The 17,522-nt window shown below is 39.7% G+C and overlaps 1 protein-coding gene across 1 annotated transcript in view; it reads right to left on the minus strand.

Annotated features, from left to right (window-relative positions):
* CSMD1 (CUB and Sushi multiple domains 1) overlaps nucleotides 1-17,522 on the minus strand; it is a 1,854,468-nt gene that overhangs the window by 101,496 nt on the left and 1,735,450 nt on the right. The window contains exons 53-54 of the mRNA XM_063441118.1: nucleotides 16,317-16,490; nucleotides 4,139-4,312 (exon numbers count right to left, since the gene is read on the minus strand). Coding sequence (XP_063297188.1) covers nucleotides 4,139-4,312; nucleotides 16,317-16,490 — 348 coding nt within the window. The remainder of the gene's footprint in view (nucleotides 1-4,138; nucleotides 4,313-16,316; nucleotides 16,491-17,522) is intronic.

Here is a 17,522-nt window from a genome sequence, read left to right on the forward strand (position 1 = left end):
GTGCCATGGCTTCTGAGAGTTAGAAAACATTTTCTACCACTACCACCATCACCACTGCCATCACCACTAATAATAGTATTCAGCCTCAGGATAATGGGATTATCAGCACGTCTGTTACATCCAATTTAAAACCCAGGAGACATTTTTATTTCCTTCCTTTTAGAGCTATAAGTTGTGCTTATGCTTTTAATGGCACTGCAACTCCATATTTAGCAAATTCAAGTGTTATACTTTCTTATTGGCCCACCTCCGAAGCAACTAAGGAGGAATACAGCAGGGTCTACTTTGTGGTGATCATCAAAGTCACTCTTTAGTGAGGATGCAGTTCCAGGTGTCCCCAATGTCTGGTGTTACTGAAGATACTAAACCCAGTGATGACAATTGTGTTTCCCTCACCACTGCAGAAATAGCACTTTTACCTCTGGCCAAGCAGCTAGTGTGAATGGACCTCCTGTATCTTAACTAACATCTATAAGTCAATTTGTATCTTCTGTAGAATCATCTTATCCAATGGAGACAGATTAGACATCAGCTGCATCTGCTACTACTTGCACACATAGCTCACCCACTGTCAATTTTACCATTACCAACAGCACCACTACCACCACCATCAATACCACCATCAATAGCATGAGCACTAGCACTATCAATATTTCCATTAGCATTAATCAACCAAGTGCTTGTGTACTGGCTGCCACCAATAAAAATCCACCTGTATATCAACATACGCAGGACAAATGGTTAAGCATACTGTATCGCACCAACAATAGAAACGTTGGGATAACTTTGAGTGCCTCCATGAATATGACAAGGAAGTGAGTAGAGTTTAGATGAATGGTCACCTCACTACAGTAGGAAATTGGTACTTTTATAAATTAATCATGTTGCATTACCCTGACTTTCAAGCAGACAGCAGTTCCTGCTATGTCCTAGTTTGTTTAGCTCAGTGGAGCTAAACTCAAGAGGCAGACAGTTGCCCAGAGCACCTGCAATGCATAGACTTAGAAATGCAGCTTTTGCAAGCTGTTTTAGACATACCCCAAATTAAAAAAACGCATTCAACCTTAACGGTCTTCCCATACACCTGAGGAAGACTGTTAAGGTTGAAACGCATTGTGTTTATGGACTTATGTTTTTATTTATTTACAGCCTATGCTAGCTGCTTGTTTTTATACTGTGTTTTTCTATTTGAAATAAAACTTCTTTACCTCTACCTCATTCGATATCATCTGGTCTGTATCTTACCTGGGAAAGAAGTATATAGAGGAATGTAGCTGATATAAGCTATATTATTCAACTGCCAACATAGCCAGAGCCTGCTCTGTAAGGCTCTGGAAAGTGTGAGTGACCCATTATCTCTAAAATGGTCTATTTAATTGTTTACAGTACTATGCTATGTTTGTTTTTATACTGTTTTTACAGAGTGATCAAGAGGTCTCATACTAATAAGTATTATCACTGTGTGCTGTTAAAATTCTGTGCACCCCCAACCTTGTGTTTGTCTTCTAATTTTGTGTTTAGATTGCATGATTATGTTGCTGGAAAACATAACAAATTTAGAACATACACTGATTTTGTTCATTTTTTATGTTACTGAAAGTAGGGATCATTGGATGTTATTGCAGCTTAAAGGGACACTCCAGGCACCCAGACCACTTCTGCTCATTGGAGTGGTCTGGGTGCCAACTCCCACTACCCTTAACCCTGCAGGTGTAATTATTGCAGTTTTTTTTAAACTGCAATAATTACCTTGCAGGGTTAAGTCCTCCCCTAGTGGCTGTCTATTAGACAGCCACTAGAGGGAACTTCCTGCTCTTTAGCACAGGTTTTCTGTGCTAGAGCGTCGCTGGACGTCCTCACGCTGTGTGAGGACCTCCAGCGTCGCTCTATTCCCCATAGGGAAGCATTGAAATTCATTTTCAATGCTTTCCTATGGGGTGCGCTAATGCGCATGCGCGGCATTGCCGCGCATGCGCATTAGGTCTCCTCGGCCGGCGGGCGGGATCAGTCTCGCCCACTGGCCGACGTAAGCAGAAGGAGGAGCGGCGGGGGAGGAGGAAGCAGCGACGTGGGACATGTCGCTGCCTCTGGTAAGTCACTGAAGGGGTTTTCACCCCTTCAGCAACTGGGGATTGGGTGGTGGGAGGGAGAGGGACCCTCCAGTGCCAGGAAAACGGATAGTTGTTTTCCTGGCACTGGAGTTTCCCTTTAAGCAATTCATGGGAATTGTACCTTAATTCCAAAACTATTTTTGCTCTTCAATAATAATATGTCAAATAAAAAAATGAGAAAATGAGATAAAAGAAAGATGTTCTGATAAATAGTATATTGAAACGTGAACACATGATGGGATACTCAATACCTAAATATAAACATATGATACATATATCTTACATCCAAAATTTCTAATACAAAGAGATACTTCATATGCATAATATAGTGACTACAGTTTTTAATATCACACACACACAACAAACACAAGGGTTATAGTAAAAAAGTATGACAATGGAAAAACCTGCACATTTTCCATTGTTATATTTTTTTACCATAACACTAGTATGCCATATTAACCCCTTAAGGACACATGACATGTCTGACATGTCATGATTCCCTTTTATTCCAGAAGCTTGGTCCTTAAGGGGTTAAAGGAATATATCAATGGCCATGGAGGTCGGTATATTACCAGTGCAACATTTAAAATGCCTGGAAAAGTTATGGGTCTTGGATTTTTCTTAAGTGAGTTCCATGTGTTCTAGTATTTTGACCTTCATAGCCCTGAAGTATTGCCCTGCATCCTAGGTAATCCATATTGAAAGAGAAAGTGCTTATCTAAATAGAACAGATTTCTTGTGAAAGGAAAATCAAAGGAGAAGTGATGTTCCTATGATGATTGTTGTAAAGAGTAAGATAGTAAGAATTCCTTTGATCTCAAGTGTGTCTTCTGACTAGGTGCAATGTGGAATATAAGAAAAGATTTAGAAAAACATTGTTTTGCCCTTTTAGGTGACCCAATATTGGTTTATGTGTTTATGTGATGTCACCACCTCCAGTGTTCTAGCATAAAAAATAAATATTAAAAAAAATGTTGGCTACTAGTGTGTTTTTAGAAACGAAGAAACCTTGCAGGTTAAAATACAGGATTTAAATGTAATGTTTATTTTTACAGCTGCTGTCATGGTAAATCTCATATATGGCAGAAACTCAAACAGATACGAAATAATACAACAAATCTACAAAATATTTTAGATTAAAGGTTTGTTTTTTGTGATTCATCCTTAGTCATTTATTTAGTTAGTTGCAATAGCTGAATCCCTCAGTACAGTTAAAAATGATGCCGCAACCCATAAAACAGTGGGTGATAGAAGAGAAAATTCAGAAAACACGCGCGGGCGCTCTCCTTTGACACATATCTGATATATTTTCTATCTAGGAAAGTTATTGCTGCCAGAGGTTATTATAAAACTATGTGCTGATATCGTGTTTGATTTATTAGAGCTTCTTTTGTGGGTTACTTTTGCATTTTTTTAAAGAGTAGCTGTCACTAGCTAGGATTTTAATATTATGTTTACGTATCCCCTGTATTTTAACAAAAAAAAGACAAGAAATTAAACAATATGTATATATCTTCACTTTGTTTGTAGTGTGTGCCCTGGTTTTGTCAACACTGAATGGGATAGTGCTAAATATTTAAAATAAATTTATAAAAACTAAGTATTACATGAACAAAGGTTAACACAGGTTATAAGTGATTTTAATATTTTATCCCACGGTGTGTTATATTCCTTTTTAAATGCTAGTTTATTTGTCTTTATGTTATGTTATGTTGAGTTTAGGAAGGAGGTTTAAGACTTGCTCTACTGTTTGCTCCTTGTGGTGTATAAGGCTTTGAGAGTAGTTTTGCTTATGTTAGTTTATCATTTTTATATTTAAGACTGTTATTTAGGGTTATCTTGCTCACAGATTGTTAGCATTTTGGCCTTATAAATCTCATAGTGTCAGCTAACTGGAAGAGTTGTGTTTTACCATTTACATACTTTTTAATGCTTTATAAAATTTTAGGAAAAAACTAAACAAACACGGAAACAATCAACCATTTAGCAACTATATGTAATTTTGTGCAGATTACAATAATTCTTACCTCGACAACTAGGAAGTAAACTGCTCCACAAACCATTGCTGCGACATTGTGCTTGGAATGCTCCATATAGTACATAGCCTGTATTGCACGTGAAGTTTACAATGTCATTTAAATTAAATTCACTTCCATTGGTTAGGCCATGTGGTGGATTTCCTGGATGACCACATGTAATTGCTGCAATAAATAAATAAATATGGTAATTTAAAAGAAAGTTGTTTTTATTTTACAGTGATTTTCTTATGATCTTCTAGCTGAATTCAACATATAGGTGAAATTTAGAACTTGTGATTATGAATAAATTATAAAGGTCATTATTGTATTCAGATCAATAAGGTATCATTTTTGTATGCCTGTTTGACTATTTAGACATTTTTTTCATACTGATTATTAAAATACCTTCATCATACCCCCTAACTGTTATATTTCCTGTATGGTCACAATTAGACAATTAAGTGCTGTGTTATTATCTTCTGTCCGTAAATGTCCCAATGGATTACCCATGGATTTTGGTCAACTTTTTATTCAGCCTCAAGCACATATCTGCATCATAAGCTGATTCCTCAGTAATAACTCAAAATCATTTTCAACTGTCACATATATACCTAAACACTCCAGGGTGTGTGTGTTCTGATATTCTTAAAGCTGTGGTCAGTCGTCTCAACTCTATTATTTGAAGGTATGGAATCAGGGGAGGTGGGTAGGCCTGAAAATGGTCATCACCAGTGATGCAACTTGCATCACTGGCAACACCTTTGATAAACAGGCCCAAAAAAAACCTCTTGCCAGCCCACTAAAAGGGTGTGCCAACCTTGCATCATATATGCCAAATTGAAAGACAGCCCTCCTACAGCTGGCCTCCGTCATACAGGAGTATGAAGAGAAGCACTTTTTGCAGCATCCTAGAGCGCACAGAACAAGCACATCGATTGATGCATTCAAGTTGTGTTGTCTGGGGATGTGGGACATCAGTGAAGGACAGAAACCCCAAATAACTACTGTCCTGCCTAATGCGTGACAGTAAGTTACCCTGAAGCATATAAACATTAGATGCATTGCCCATCCTACAGTTTCAGTTAATTCCTGTATTTTTTACATAACTTTGAACTGTTGGGAAATACAAATATTGGTCAAAGTGTCCAAAATGTATATATTCTTCAACTGCCACCAGTCAAGATAATTAACCCCTTAAAGACACATGACATGTGTGACATGTCATGATTCCCTTTTATTCCAGAAGTTTGGTCCTTAAGGGGTTAAAAATAACTTTAAAAATCATACTACAAAAGCCAGACATTGTTCTTAAGATTTATCAATTATTTAGGATATTTACACTTTGCTCCTCCGTAGACCCTTTATAGTGAATTCTGTGTACTAATATTTTCTGTTTGCATACTTTATAGTGCTCTAAGTAAATAAGGAGGAGTGAATGGACCATTTCACTGTCAGCATCACATTAGCAGTCCAGAGATTGATTAATATTGCTAGCATGCATCCCTGGCTTCAAATAAATGTCATGCTGTGTTATGTTATATTGCAGTATGCAATGATACCTTTTTTATTGAACTCACAAATTATTTAAAATACATGTTTTCAAGAGATTTCCTCTCTTTTTCAGGTCTGGAGCAATGTACCAATACAGTTAATTCAATATACATGAATATATAATATGCACATGCATAAATATAGTTTTTTTGTGTTTTTTTTTTACTGTTCCCTTTCTTTTGTCCTCTGTTGATTACTTTTTCTCATTTTGATCTAAAAAAAATGCAGCTATCAGTGTACTGAAAAATATATACATAATATTTACAGTTTGCAGTACACTAATAAGACCATTTTCTTGCCCTTTTTAATTCACCTGAAAAGTTTTCATGATATTCGGACAAGCTGAACTGCCACATGGATGATTATCAGACTGCCCAAATATATATATTTTATTTCTAACTGATTTGTCTGAGTGGGATTTTTCCAATGTCTATTAGTATTAATTTGCACTAGATAAACATGCCATTTACTTTTGAGTTGTATTAAATACATTTAAATTTCAAAACGTAATTCCCTCCATCATTTTCCTTCTTTTTGTAGCTCTAAGAAATTAAAAAGATGTGAATAGAATGATTACAATTAATCTTGGAAGGAATTATTTTGAGTGTTTTACATTGATAATATTTAAATAATAAAACAAACATTCTGACTTTGTAGTCCTTCTATCAGCTTTCAGACCAAATGATTTATTTCACTGACCATCACAATTTATTTTATTTTAAATTGTGTTTTTCTATTTCTCCTTCACTACCTCAATAAATAGTGTAATTCCAAAGTGGGATGCTTGAAAAAGACTCATTGTGACAGCCAAAATGTTTCTTTAATAAAGCATGCTCACATGGAACAATGGGCATTTTTCTTATTTAAAAAAATGCACAATCGGGCAATTGCGGCTATCTGTGCTACTTTCCTACTTGGCTCATATAAGATCTTCAGGGTCAGGGTGGAAGGGTGAGATCCCACTGACTCTTACTTCTAACATTTTGAACTTGAAAGGTTTCCTGCTCCAATGGCTGATATTGCATAGCAGTTAGTCCCGGCAATATTGTAGCTATTTTTGAATGTAAGCACAGTCATAGTCCCCTTTTTTTCTTCGGTTCTAGCTGTCTGAATGACCCTCCACAAAATTCTATAGATCCCTCTAATTTTTTTTTCTGAGAAATCTATTTCTGAGAAATCTATTACCCACGCAAAGTTTGTATAAGTGGCAAAAGAAGTAACTTTAAAAGAGGAACATTTTTTGGGGGCGTGGCTACGCAACGATCCAAGATGGACGCGTAAACCACGAGCTCCTGCATAAGAGACTACCAACAGCGACTATAACCGCATAAGAACGGCGAAATCGGGTTCCCAACGGACCCACCTCAGTACCCGGTCCATATGGCATACCGATCGGCAAAGAAGCTGAAACAGAAACCGGCTGCAATGCAGATCTCGGCTCTCACCTCGCCGCCGAAAAAAATCCAAGATGGCGCCGACGGACCGTCCTCTCCTGCTTCTTGCTCAGACAGGAGTGACAGCACATCTATTTCCATACATGCCTCAGCACCAGCCACAGACTCCTCAATACAAAGGATGCTGTCTGAATTGAAAAGCTCTATGCAGCTTGAATTCTCTAAACTGGCAAGGGACATTAAGGCTGATATCCAGGCAATAGGTGAGCGCACAGCACACTTAGAAGACAAGACTGATGAAATCATATCTGCACATAACACACTGGCAGAGGCATATTCAGACATCACTGCCAAACTTGAATTCCTGACAGACAAAGTGGCAGACCATGAGGACAGGGACAGAAGGAGCAATGTCAGAATCAGGGGTATCCCTGAAGACGTGTCCCCACAGGACTTATCATCCTTTGCAGCGGACCTTTTCCATGCTGTGTCTCCTGAACTGTCCCCAGCGGAGCTACTACTAGACAGGATACATCGCCTCCCACGGCCAAGAAACCTCCCGCCAACTCTCCCAAGATACACTATAGCTAAATTCCACTACGACACATCCAAAGATAGGATCATGAGAGCCTCCCGGCTACTCAAGGAATTACCAGGCGCCTTTGCAAAGATCCAGCTATACACTGATTGTGGCGAAACCAACCTCGCCACTGGGCCCTGGAGAAGCCTGTTTGCTAGCCTCCTACCTACTGACTATGGCCCCTGGGTTATTTGGGGCATATTGTACTTTATATGGCGGCTACTGGCCCTTTAAGCACAGTGAATGGTATTTTATTGTACTGCTGCTGGCCCTTTAAGAACTGTCTGGGGACATATTGAGACTTTGGGTAACAATACCCTTTAAGACTATGGCCCCTGAAAACGTATGGACTTTTATTTGGTGTGTATGGCCCTTTAAGAACCGGCTGGGGACATCTTGTAACTTTGGTGAACAATGTCCCTTTAAGACTATGTCCCCAGACCTGTAAAATAACTTGTTCCTGGCTTTCCCCCACTTGGTTCAGTAAATAGGGCTTACTGAACCAAGTACCACACAGGCGGACCACCCAGAAGTTAAAGTGTGCAGGCAATTTACCTCCCAGGCTGTGAGGTTACTGCAGGTTAATTGCCGAGCGCTGGGTGGCCGCCATTCGGCATCCGAACACGTGGCGGCGGCCATTTTGGTCATTCGAATGCGGTCAGCGGTGTATGTTAAAGATTCTGTGGAACTAAAATCGGCTACACATTCTGCCGAACACCGCTGACCCTTACCTTCCTCCATACTGAACTTGCAGCTCCAGAGACTAAGTCCCGTTCGAAATGGGACTTAGTCATTTTTTCGCATGAAATTGACCGACCGCACAGCCCAAATCTATGGAACTGTTTTGGGCAGGAAATTGTGCTTGCGGTCGGTCATAAAGGACTTCCAGCTAACTTTTGATCCACTGGAGGGATTTGGCTGATTTTTGGAAGTGTTTATGTTTGATGTATGCTGAGTCTGAATATGCAACTTTTATTGAAATTGGATGTATGGTTTTAAAGTTACAGTGTGTATGTGAAAACTGTATTTTTATTGTATGTAATAATTGGTTTAACTGTTTATCTGAGGGGAGGGAATGTGTGGGTTGCACCAGATGTGTGATTGGTGATTTTATGCCTCCCCCTGGGTGTGGCCTGTAAGTGTACAAGTGTAATAAAAGCCAGGCTGGATGAGCCAGTCCAGAGTTCCTGTTTTACCCTCAAAGTGATGTGTCGTCTCATTATTGGGGGAAGGATTTATTGCATGCTGTTCCAGTTGACTGCTAGGAGTACAAGCCTATTTGTATGGTTCCTATTCAATGGTCTACAGCATTCATATGCTTGGGAGAATTTAAAGGTTTCTCGGATTCGGTGATTATGGTGTCTGCCAGAGTGCTTGGAGTCCTCAGGAAGCACTAGGAGCATCTTTCAACGGAGGTACTCAGTCGGGGTGCCAGGCGATCCGTTACACTGATCTCTCGGCCGCTACTCTCTTGAAGAGGAAAGCCTTAGCGCCCATCACAACGGCCCTGAGGAGTGAAAATATCATGTATAGATGGGGATTCCCAGCCAGATTGCTAATCAGGAGAAATGGTATCGAGAGACATATCCTCAATGCAGAAGAAGGCCACAAGCTACTCAAAGAATGGAATATCCCACATCATGCTCCAACCGACAACGTCCAGCAGAAACCGACGCACCGTTCACCTGTACAGATTTCCAGGGACTGGAACACCATCCCCACGGCCAAGTGATTATACACCTCCTGGATGGACTTGTCTGGGACATAATATAAAACAAAAATAAATAAATGAATACAAACAAAGTAAAAATGAACATCGCTCTCCAGTCATGACCCACTGACATGAACTGTCGCAAACCGAACCTTCACCCACACCAGGATGTAGCCCATTTGCCACAGGCTACCACCCCAGGTCGTATATGTTCCAGTATGTTCTGTTATATATGTTATTGAGTGTTACCAAATTCTATGCCATAGAGATTGGCGTTGCCCAGGCTGTATACTCTTCCTCTCAGTTAAAAATACCAGTTCGTGCCTGGCACCTGAAACGATTGCACAAAATCTTTAGATTATCAGTCTCCTGCAGGTTCGCAGATGACCTCCCCCATCAGGCCACTGTCGGCCTTGTATATGCCGTCTATACATTTTCGTATCTTCCCCGACGGCTTACTGTACATAGTTAACATTATTTTATCGTTTTTATGTTTTACCAAAGTATTCCAATTGTCACACATTACAACAACCTATTTTGTACCCATAAAGCACAACACAGGTGCCCAACAGATAATCGATATATCCCCAGTTTATCCAACTACGTTTCCAATTGTCACCCATAAAGCTACGACACATGGTCAACTAAATCGATTGCTATTGGTGATGCCCCCCTGTAACCACATAATACAACATACACCCTGCACTAAAAGGTTCACCAGGGGAAAAGGTGTAAATGAGAGACCCACAAAAAGGGAATGCATACTATATACAGAGACCCCCTTCAAGATTATAACATGACCCTTACAGTCCTCTCCTTAAATACTAAAGGTCTAAACACGCCCCACAAGAGGCGACTAGCCTTGGCGGAAGCTAAGAAATCTAATGCCTTAGTAGTTTTCTACCAGGAAACTCACTTTAAATGGGGCCACAGACCCAAGTTTAATTCAACCCTTTTTCCCCACGATTTTCACTTGTGCTACAAAAAGAAAGCAAGGGGTGTCTCCACCCTAATTAGCAAGGACGTGTCCTTCTCCCTGGTGAAAAAAATAGGAGACAAGAGAGGGAGGTATTTGATTATTCAATGTTATCTCAACAACAGCCCATATACTCTGATAAACATTTATGGACCTAATGATAACCAACATGATTTTATTGTGCGGATATTCAGCCTACTTTCCTTATACCAATTTGGAGATGTTATAATAGGGGGTGACACTAATTTCCTGCTAAACGCCACTATGGACACTTCAGCACACCGTCAAACCCACTCTAAAGCTGCCAAACACTTAACAACACAGACCTCCAAAATTGTTCAGACCGTCCTCAGTCATGACTTTGTAGACCCCTGGAGAATACTCCACCCTACTGATATGGATTATACTTTTCATTCGGCAGTACATAACACATACACGAGAATAGACAGATTTTTGATACCCGCTAAACTTATAGACAAAATTCAGAGAGCCACAGTAGGACCCATAACATGGTCAGACCATGCACCCATTTCGCTAGACATCTCAGAACAGTATCCATCTAAAGGTCGAGGCACATGGAGACTCAATGACACATTGCTTACAAACCACGACACAACACACACCATACAAAAAGACATAGAAGCCTACTTCACAGACAATCCTCCAGAAGATACCAGCATAGAAACAGTATGGCAGGCTCATAAGGCCGTCATCAGAGGCACGCTTATCAAGTTAGCCAGCTACCAACAGAAGCAACGCAAACAACGATATATTCAGCTTATAAATGACATTACAGATCTCACACATAAAAACAAACTGCAACCATCCAGAGACACACAAAAACAACTAACCTTACTACAAAAAGATCTCCAGCATTTAGAGCTGGAAAAGACTACATACCTCCTACAGAGATATAAACATAAGTTCTTCACTAACGGGAACAAGGCAGGGGCGCTACTAGCTGCACGACTCAGAACTCGTTCCCAAAAATCAAAAATTGCTCATTTACTGAATTCCCAGGGAACTAAAATAATAGACCCGCAAAAAATAGTGGACGAATTTGCGTCCTATTACGGCTCTCTGTATAATCTCGCAGATGACTCTGAAACAGTCCAACCCTCCCCACGCTCAATTGCAGACTTTCTTCAAACTATAGATGTCCCCACTCTACAGACCAAAGACCTAGACGCCCTATGTTCACCATTCACCACGGAGGAAATAGAGAAAACCATTAGGGAATTACCCAAACACAAAGCACCCGGACCGGACGGGTTTACCAAGCTTTACTACCAGACGTTCACTAAACTTCTCACACCACACCTGACAACCTTCTACAATGCATGCTACTCTTCGGGGCACATACCCAGTGATATGTTAGTAGCCCACATATCGACGTTACCCAAACCGGGTAAACCTCCAACCCAATGTCAAAACTTTCGCCCGATCTCCCTCATCAACACAGATGTCAAACTATATGCCAAACTTTTAGCCAACAGACTCTCTCAAATCCTACCCACATTGGTCCATAACGACCAATCCGGGTTTGTTAAAGGCAGACAGGGCTCAGATAACACCAGGATAGTCCTGAACATCCTTTCCCACATGCACGAATCACATACCCAGGGTCTAGTCCTGGCACTTGACGCGGAAAAGGCCTTTGACAGGGTCAACTGGGAGTACATGCAACAAGTTCTCCGCAAATTTGGATTCCCAGAGGGCTTTGTCAGGGGCATTATGGCCCTATATAACAACCCGAAGGCTAGAGTGTCCAACTTTGGTTTCCTCTCCAGATCATTCAATATTACTAACGGCACCAGACAGGGGTGTCCTCTATCTCCCCTGCTTTTTATCCTGTCTCTAGAACCACTAGCATCTAAAATCAGAAATCACGACATAATCACAGGCATCGAAATCGAAGGCCGCAAATTTTGTCTTTCTATGTTCGCAGATGATATCCTACTTACAATACGTACACCCGACAAATCAGTCCCGGCACTAATACAATTGCTCCACCAATTTGGACAAATGTCTTATTACAAGCTTAATCAGAACAAAACGCAGGCTCTCCCGATTAATCTACCCAATACACTAAAAACGCAACTCAAAAACACTTACTCATTTGACTGGAGATCGACTGACCTTACCTACCTGGGTGTAAAGCTCGGACCCTCCCCCGCAGACGCATTTGCCCTTAATCTCCAGCCATTGATACCACTCTCTTGGTTAGGCAGAATAAATACCGTGAAAATGATACTTTTACCAAAATTTTTATACAAATTTAGGATGTTACCGATCTATGTCAAGCCGATATTTTATAAACACCTCCAGACCGTACTCTCCTCTTACATATGGGAAAAGCGTAAACCACGCTTAGCTATGTCACTCCTCCAGAAGCGCACAGGTCAAGGGGGTCTAGGATTCCCAGATGTGTCCAAATACCACAAAGCGTCTTTCTTGGACGCCGCAATCAGACTTCACTCTCCCAGGGGGACCTTTCAATGGGCGGACATGGAACATAACACTGCACCGGGAAAATCGCTACTACCTATCCTGTGGACACCGAAACTGATGAGACCACACACAACCCACCTGTATCAGACCTCTATCCTTACTATCAAAAATTGGGACAATTTACACTACACTAGAGTAGTACCTAACAAATTCCACCATAGAGCACCGATTTCAGCACTAAGCTCACTAGCCCCAGCACTGACAATGAACACATGGAGAAAACAAGGTGTTAACCACATTGGGGACACATTCCACAACCACAAGCTCATGTCTTTCCCAGACCTCCAACGGAAGTATGGACTAGCGAACTCGGCCGTCTTCCAATATCTCCAACTTAAAAGCATCACCACCCAACATGTACTTACACGATCAGACATTGCACTACATGACCATCATTCGATCGACCTCATATATGACAGATGCTGGCTGGCTCCAACAAAACCTAAGTCATTATCTATATGTTACAACTCACTGCTGGACATGGCAGACAATTTACCCTTTCCTTTTGAAAGACAGTGGCAAACAGAGTACGAAGACTCTCCTACTGGAGACACTTGGATAAGATCCCTTAATGCGTTCAAAGGTCTTACAAACTGTCATTCACACATAGAAGCGCATAAAAAACTGATTTATAGGTGGTATCTGACGCCAAGCAGACTACATAAAATCTACCCCACAGTACCAGCAGCTTGTTGGAGATGTGCAAAAGCTGACGGCACGATGCTACATATTTGGTGGGACTGCCCACTCCTAACACCACTTTGGCAGCATGTACAAGATATCCTCCGATACTTTCAGGTTGACAACCTTACTCTCAGCCCATCAATTTGTTTGTTTTTATTACTTCCCTTCTCTCTAGCAAAACCTATCAAACAAGTGGTGATCCTCACCTTAATGGCTGCGAGAAACCTCATAGCGTTAGAATGGAAAAAACCCACTTGCCCCACCAAACAACAATTGTTGGATAAAATCCAACAATACTACATATACGAATGCATGTCAGTAACTTCACAGACACAACACAAAATACTTCAAGATACATGGAAACCATGGGCAAACATGTATACTAAACAATATCAATAATGCCCCACTTTTTACTTTTACTTTCACTTTTTCTTTTACTTTTACTTATACTTTTATCCATGTAATCCCAGCAATACCACTGTATATGCATGTATATATGAAGACAAATAGGGTTTCGATTCCACGACCAAGCACTACCGACCCTACATGGAAAAGGCTGAGAGAGGTACCAATACAGAGGGCGAAACAGGGGATAGTAGGTCTCCACACTGACAAATGCTCTCAAATTATTCCAATGCTTTTTGGATTGAACAAATAGGAACACAAAGAGTTATAATGTGACAATAACTGTTATAGGCCCTGGTTAATACCCCCTTTCCCCTCCCCCCAAGTTAACCCTTACCTTACTTTTTACGACGAGGTTACTCCCCGCATAGGGAAGTTCCAAATGACACAACAAGGATAATAGACAGATCAATATACTACAGAAATGTATTGTAATTGATGTATGTATGTACAATCGAAACATGTCATATGGTATAATGCATGCTCCCATGAAAACTTATGTTGTTTCCCCCTTGACCCCCCCCTTTTTCATTTTCTGTACCCTATACCCACTTACCCTGATGTTTTACAAAACAATAAAATTTAAGTATCAAAAAAAAAGAGGAACATTTTTTATTACCGTTTAGCTTTTTAAAAACCAGCATACAAGCAAAAAATAAAAAATATATATTTTCTCTCTACAAATAGTAAACAAAAATACTTTTCAAAGTATTGTCAAGTCTCTCTCTCTCGCTCTATCTATCTATCTATCTATCTAGTTGAAGTGACGCTGTGCCATATGTAGGGGCTAGGCACAGCAATAACCCAACTAGCCTCACTCTCTCTCTCGCTCTATCTATCTATCTAACTATCTATCTAGTTGAAGTGACGCTGTGCCATATGTAGGGGCTAGGCACAGCAATAACCCAACTAGCCTCACACTAGGATTAAAAACCCAGGCTATCTCCTATTCATAGTTGGTGCAGAAGCTAGGAAGGCACAACAGTCTTAGCAGTACCAAAAGCCTAAGCAGTCTTACACTCCAAGTCTGACACAAGCTATCTCCCAATTTCAAACAGGCATAGCAAGGGTAAAAGCAGGCATTTCTTGTCCTACAATAATTACAGTCAAAGTTTATAAACCAATGATAATTATATATTTTTTCCTACTTCTCTTTTTTTTACCCTTTTTTGGTCACTTCTCACTTCATCTATGAATAAAATCAATATTTAGTGGTTCTTCCCTTATCAATCATCAGACATAGACTATATCATTGGGCAGAATTCTTGTCAACCATGGCAAACTAAGTTGCTTATTGACCCAACAAAAACAAGCTTCTTCTCCATTCTGTCCCCTTTTATTTGGTGCTATGTGCGGTACCCATAATGCAGAAGCATCCAAGCATGTACAAGCATGCCTTGTCGTTTGCTTAATTTTATGTTGGCATGGTGCTTCAGAGATACAGATTTTTTTCTGAACAGCCACTCAGGTTAAACCAAAACCCATACATCCAAACATGTCAAATGGGCAAACAGAGGTACTTTATCTTTAGGGGTGTTACTAGTGGTGCAGCCATGGGTTTGGCTGTTCTGAAAAATTATCTCCAGCAACAAAGTGCTATACCTCTGTATATCTCACACAGTGTTATTCACTAAAGCATGAATTGAGGGGAATTCAGATGAATTTAAAGGGACACTGTAGGCACCCAGACCACTTCAGCTAATTGAAGAAGTCTGGGTGCTGTGACCCTTTTGCACTTAGTTCAACAACATAAAACTTTGCAGTTCCAGAGAACATTGAAGCTCTAAGTATGCCCTTTGTGGCTGTCTAACAGACCGCCACTAGAGGACTTCTGGAATCCAAACTGACTTTTGGTCCATTATCTGACGCTAGATGTCCTCACAGACCTCCAGCATCAGATTTTCCCAATAGGAAAACATTGTATAACGCTTTCCTATGGGGAGGTCTAATTCACGCTTGAGGAGCGTAGGCGGAGCCTGACCCCTTCAGCCCTGCAGGAGGGGGGTGCGAGGAGGGGGGGACCTATGAACCCTATAATTCCAGGGAAATTATAAATCAAATATCTTTAAGAAATATAGTAGTGCAAACATTGTGTTTAAATGAAACAACTTATTTAATTATTTTTGCAACCAAATTTTAGATGGTGTTGCCACATCCATCCACTTTCAGAATTCTATTTCTAGTTACATCAAGAAATCAGTGAAATCAATATCTTTAAATCATCCAAATGTGGAGCAATTCATCTCGGTTTTAGATTGATTGTTTGAGTAAATTGAAAAATACAAATATGGTTGGTGCAAGGATACAATTTACATTATTATAGACTGAGAAATGTATTCTCATTTTGTCTCCAATATTTGAGATAAAATACTCACAAACACAAACTGGAATTTGTCCAGACCATTTATGATCTTGAAGGCATATTCTTACTGATGTACCAACCAGTCTGAATCCAGGGTTGCACTGATATACTACAGTATCACGGTAACTAAAACCATCACCACTTATGTGTCCATTTACTATTGGATCTGGTGAATCACAGTGGCCAGCTAAATAGGAAAGGGAAAAAAATAAGCAATTTAATAAAACAAAATATATACAGCTAAGTGCAAAAATATTAATAAAATAACACTAATTTCTAGTGTTTAAGCACCATATTTTCAGATTAACAAGGTTATTCACTAAATTGGGAATAGTTATTAAATCCAAATTGCATAGTTGGGGCTAAAATAACCAAATAACCAAGCTGTAACTAGTGTTTAGTTTTTTATTTTTCCAAATAAGCTATTGTAGTCTTGGTTTTGCAATTTGGATTTGATTTGCAGAAAATTGAAGGTTAGTGAATAACTAAGTGTGGGTCTACTCTTTTTTTTTCTTCTTTCAATGTACATTACTATATTGTTAAGAAAAAAGAAAAAACAAATATTAGTAATAACATGTGAAATCTGAGATTGTCTTGCTGTCAGCCATCTTGCTTGTATCAGCCATTTTGGAATACAAATTGTTTTATATCTGCTTTTGAAAAGACCTACTTTTCTTTTTCTGAAATATGCTAAAGTATTTTGTAATGAAGTTTTTTTTACCTTCTTTCAAGGTTAGTCAGAGAGAAAGTAGACCCAGGAAAGGTGTAGTATTGGGTAAATGATGCGTGGTTTTAATGTAAGTTGAGTACATTGAGTCTACAGTATATCAGGATGGGAGGGGTTACTGAATAATGAGCAGACCATATTAACTTGGGCATTGCTTAGTACAGAAGTAGAGAATAGACATGAACGGCTTACATCACATGTCCAGGAGTAATTTTGTAACTCTTAATGTCAGCTTAAAACCAAACTTATATTGTAAGAACAATGACCATATTAGGAAATGTGAATCATTGTTTCTTGTTTCCCTTATATAAAAATCCTTGCTTTTATTAACATGTAGACTTTGCCTTTTTAAGGTCTCACTGTGATCACTGTGTTGCCTTGCACAATCAATAAAACTCTTATCTGAACAAGATGGTTATTAGATTATAATGATCACAGAAGAAATATCACAAAGAATATATACTTGTAAATTGTCTTGCATGTTCTGTTTGG

Source organism: Pelobates fuscus, chromosome 2 (genome assembly GCF_036172605.1).
Source record: "Pelobates fuscus isolate aPelFus1 chromosome 2, aPelFus1.pri, whole genome shotgun sequence".
Taxonomy (NCBI): Eukaryota; Metazoa; Chordata; class Amphibia; order Anura; family Pelobatidae; genus Pelobates; species Pelobates fuscus.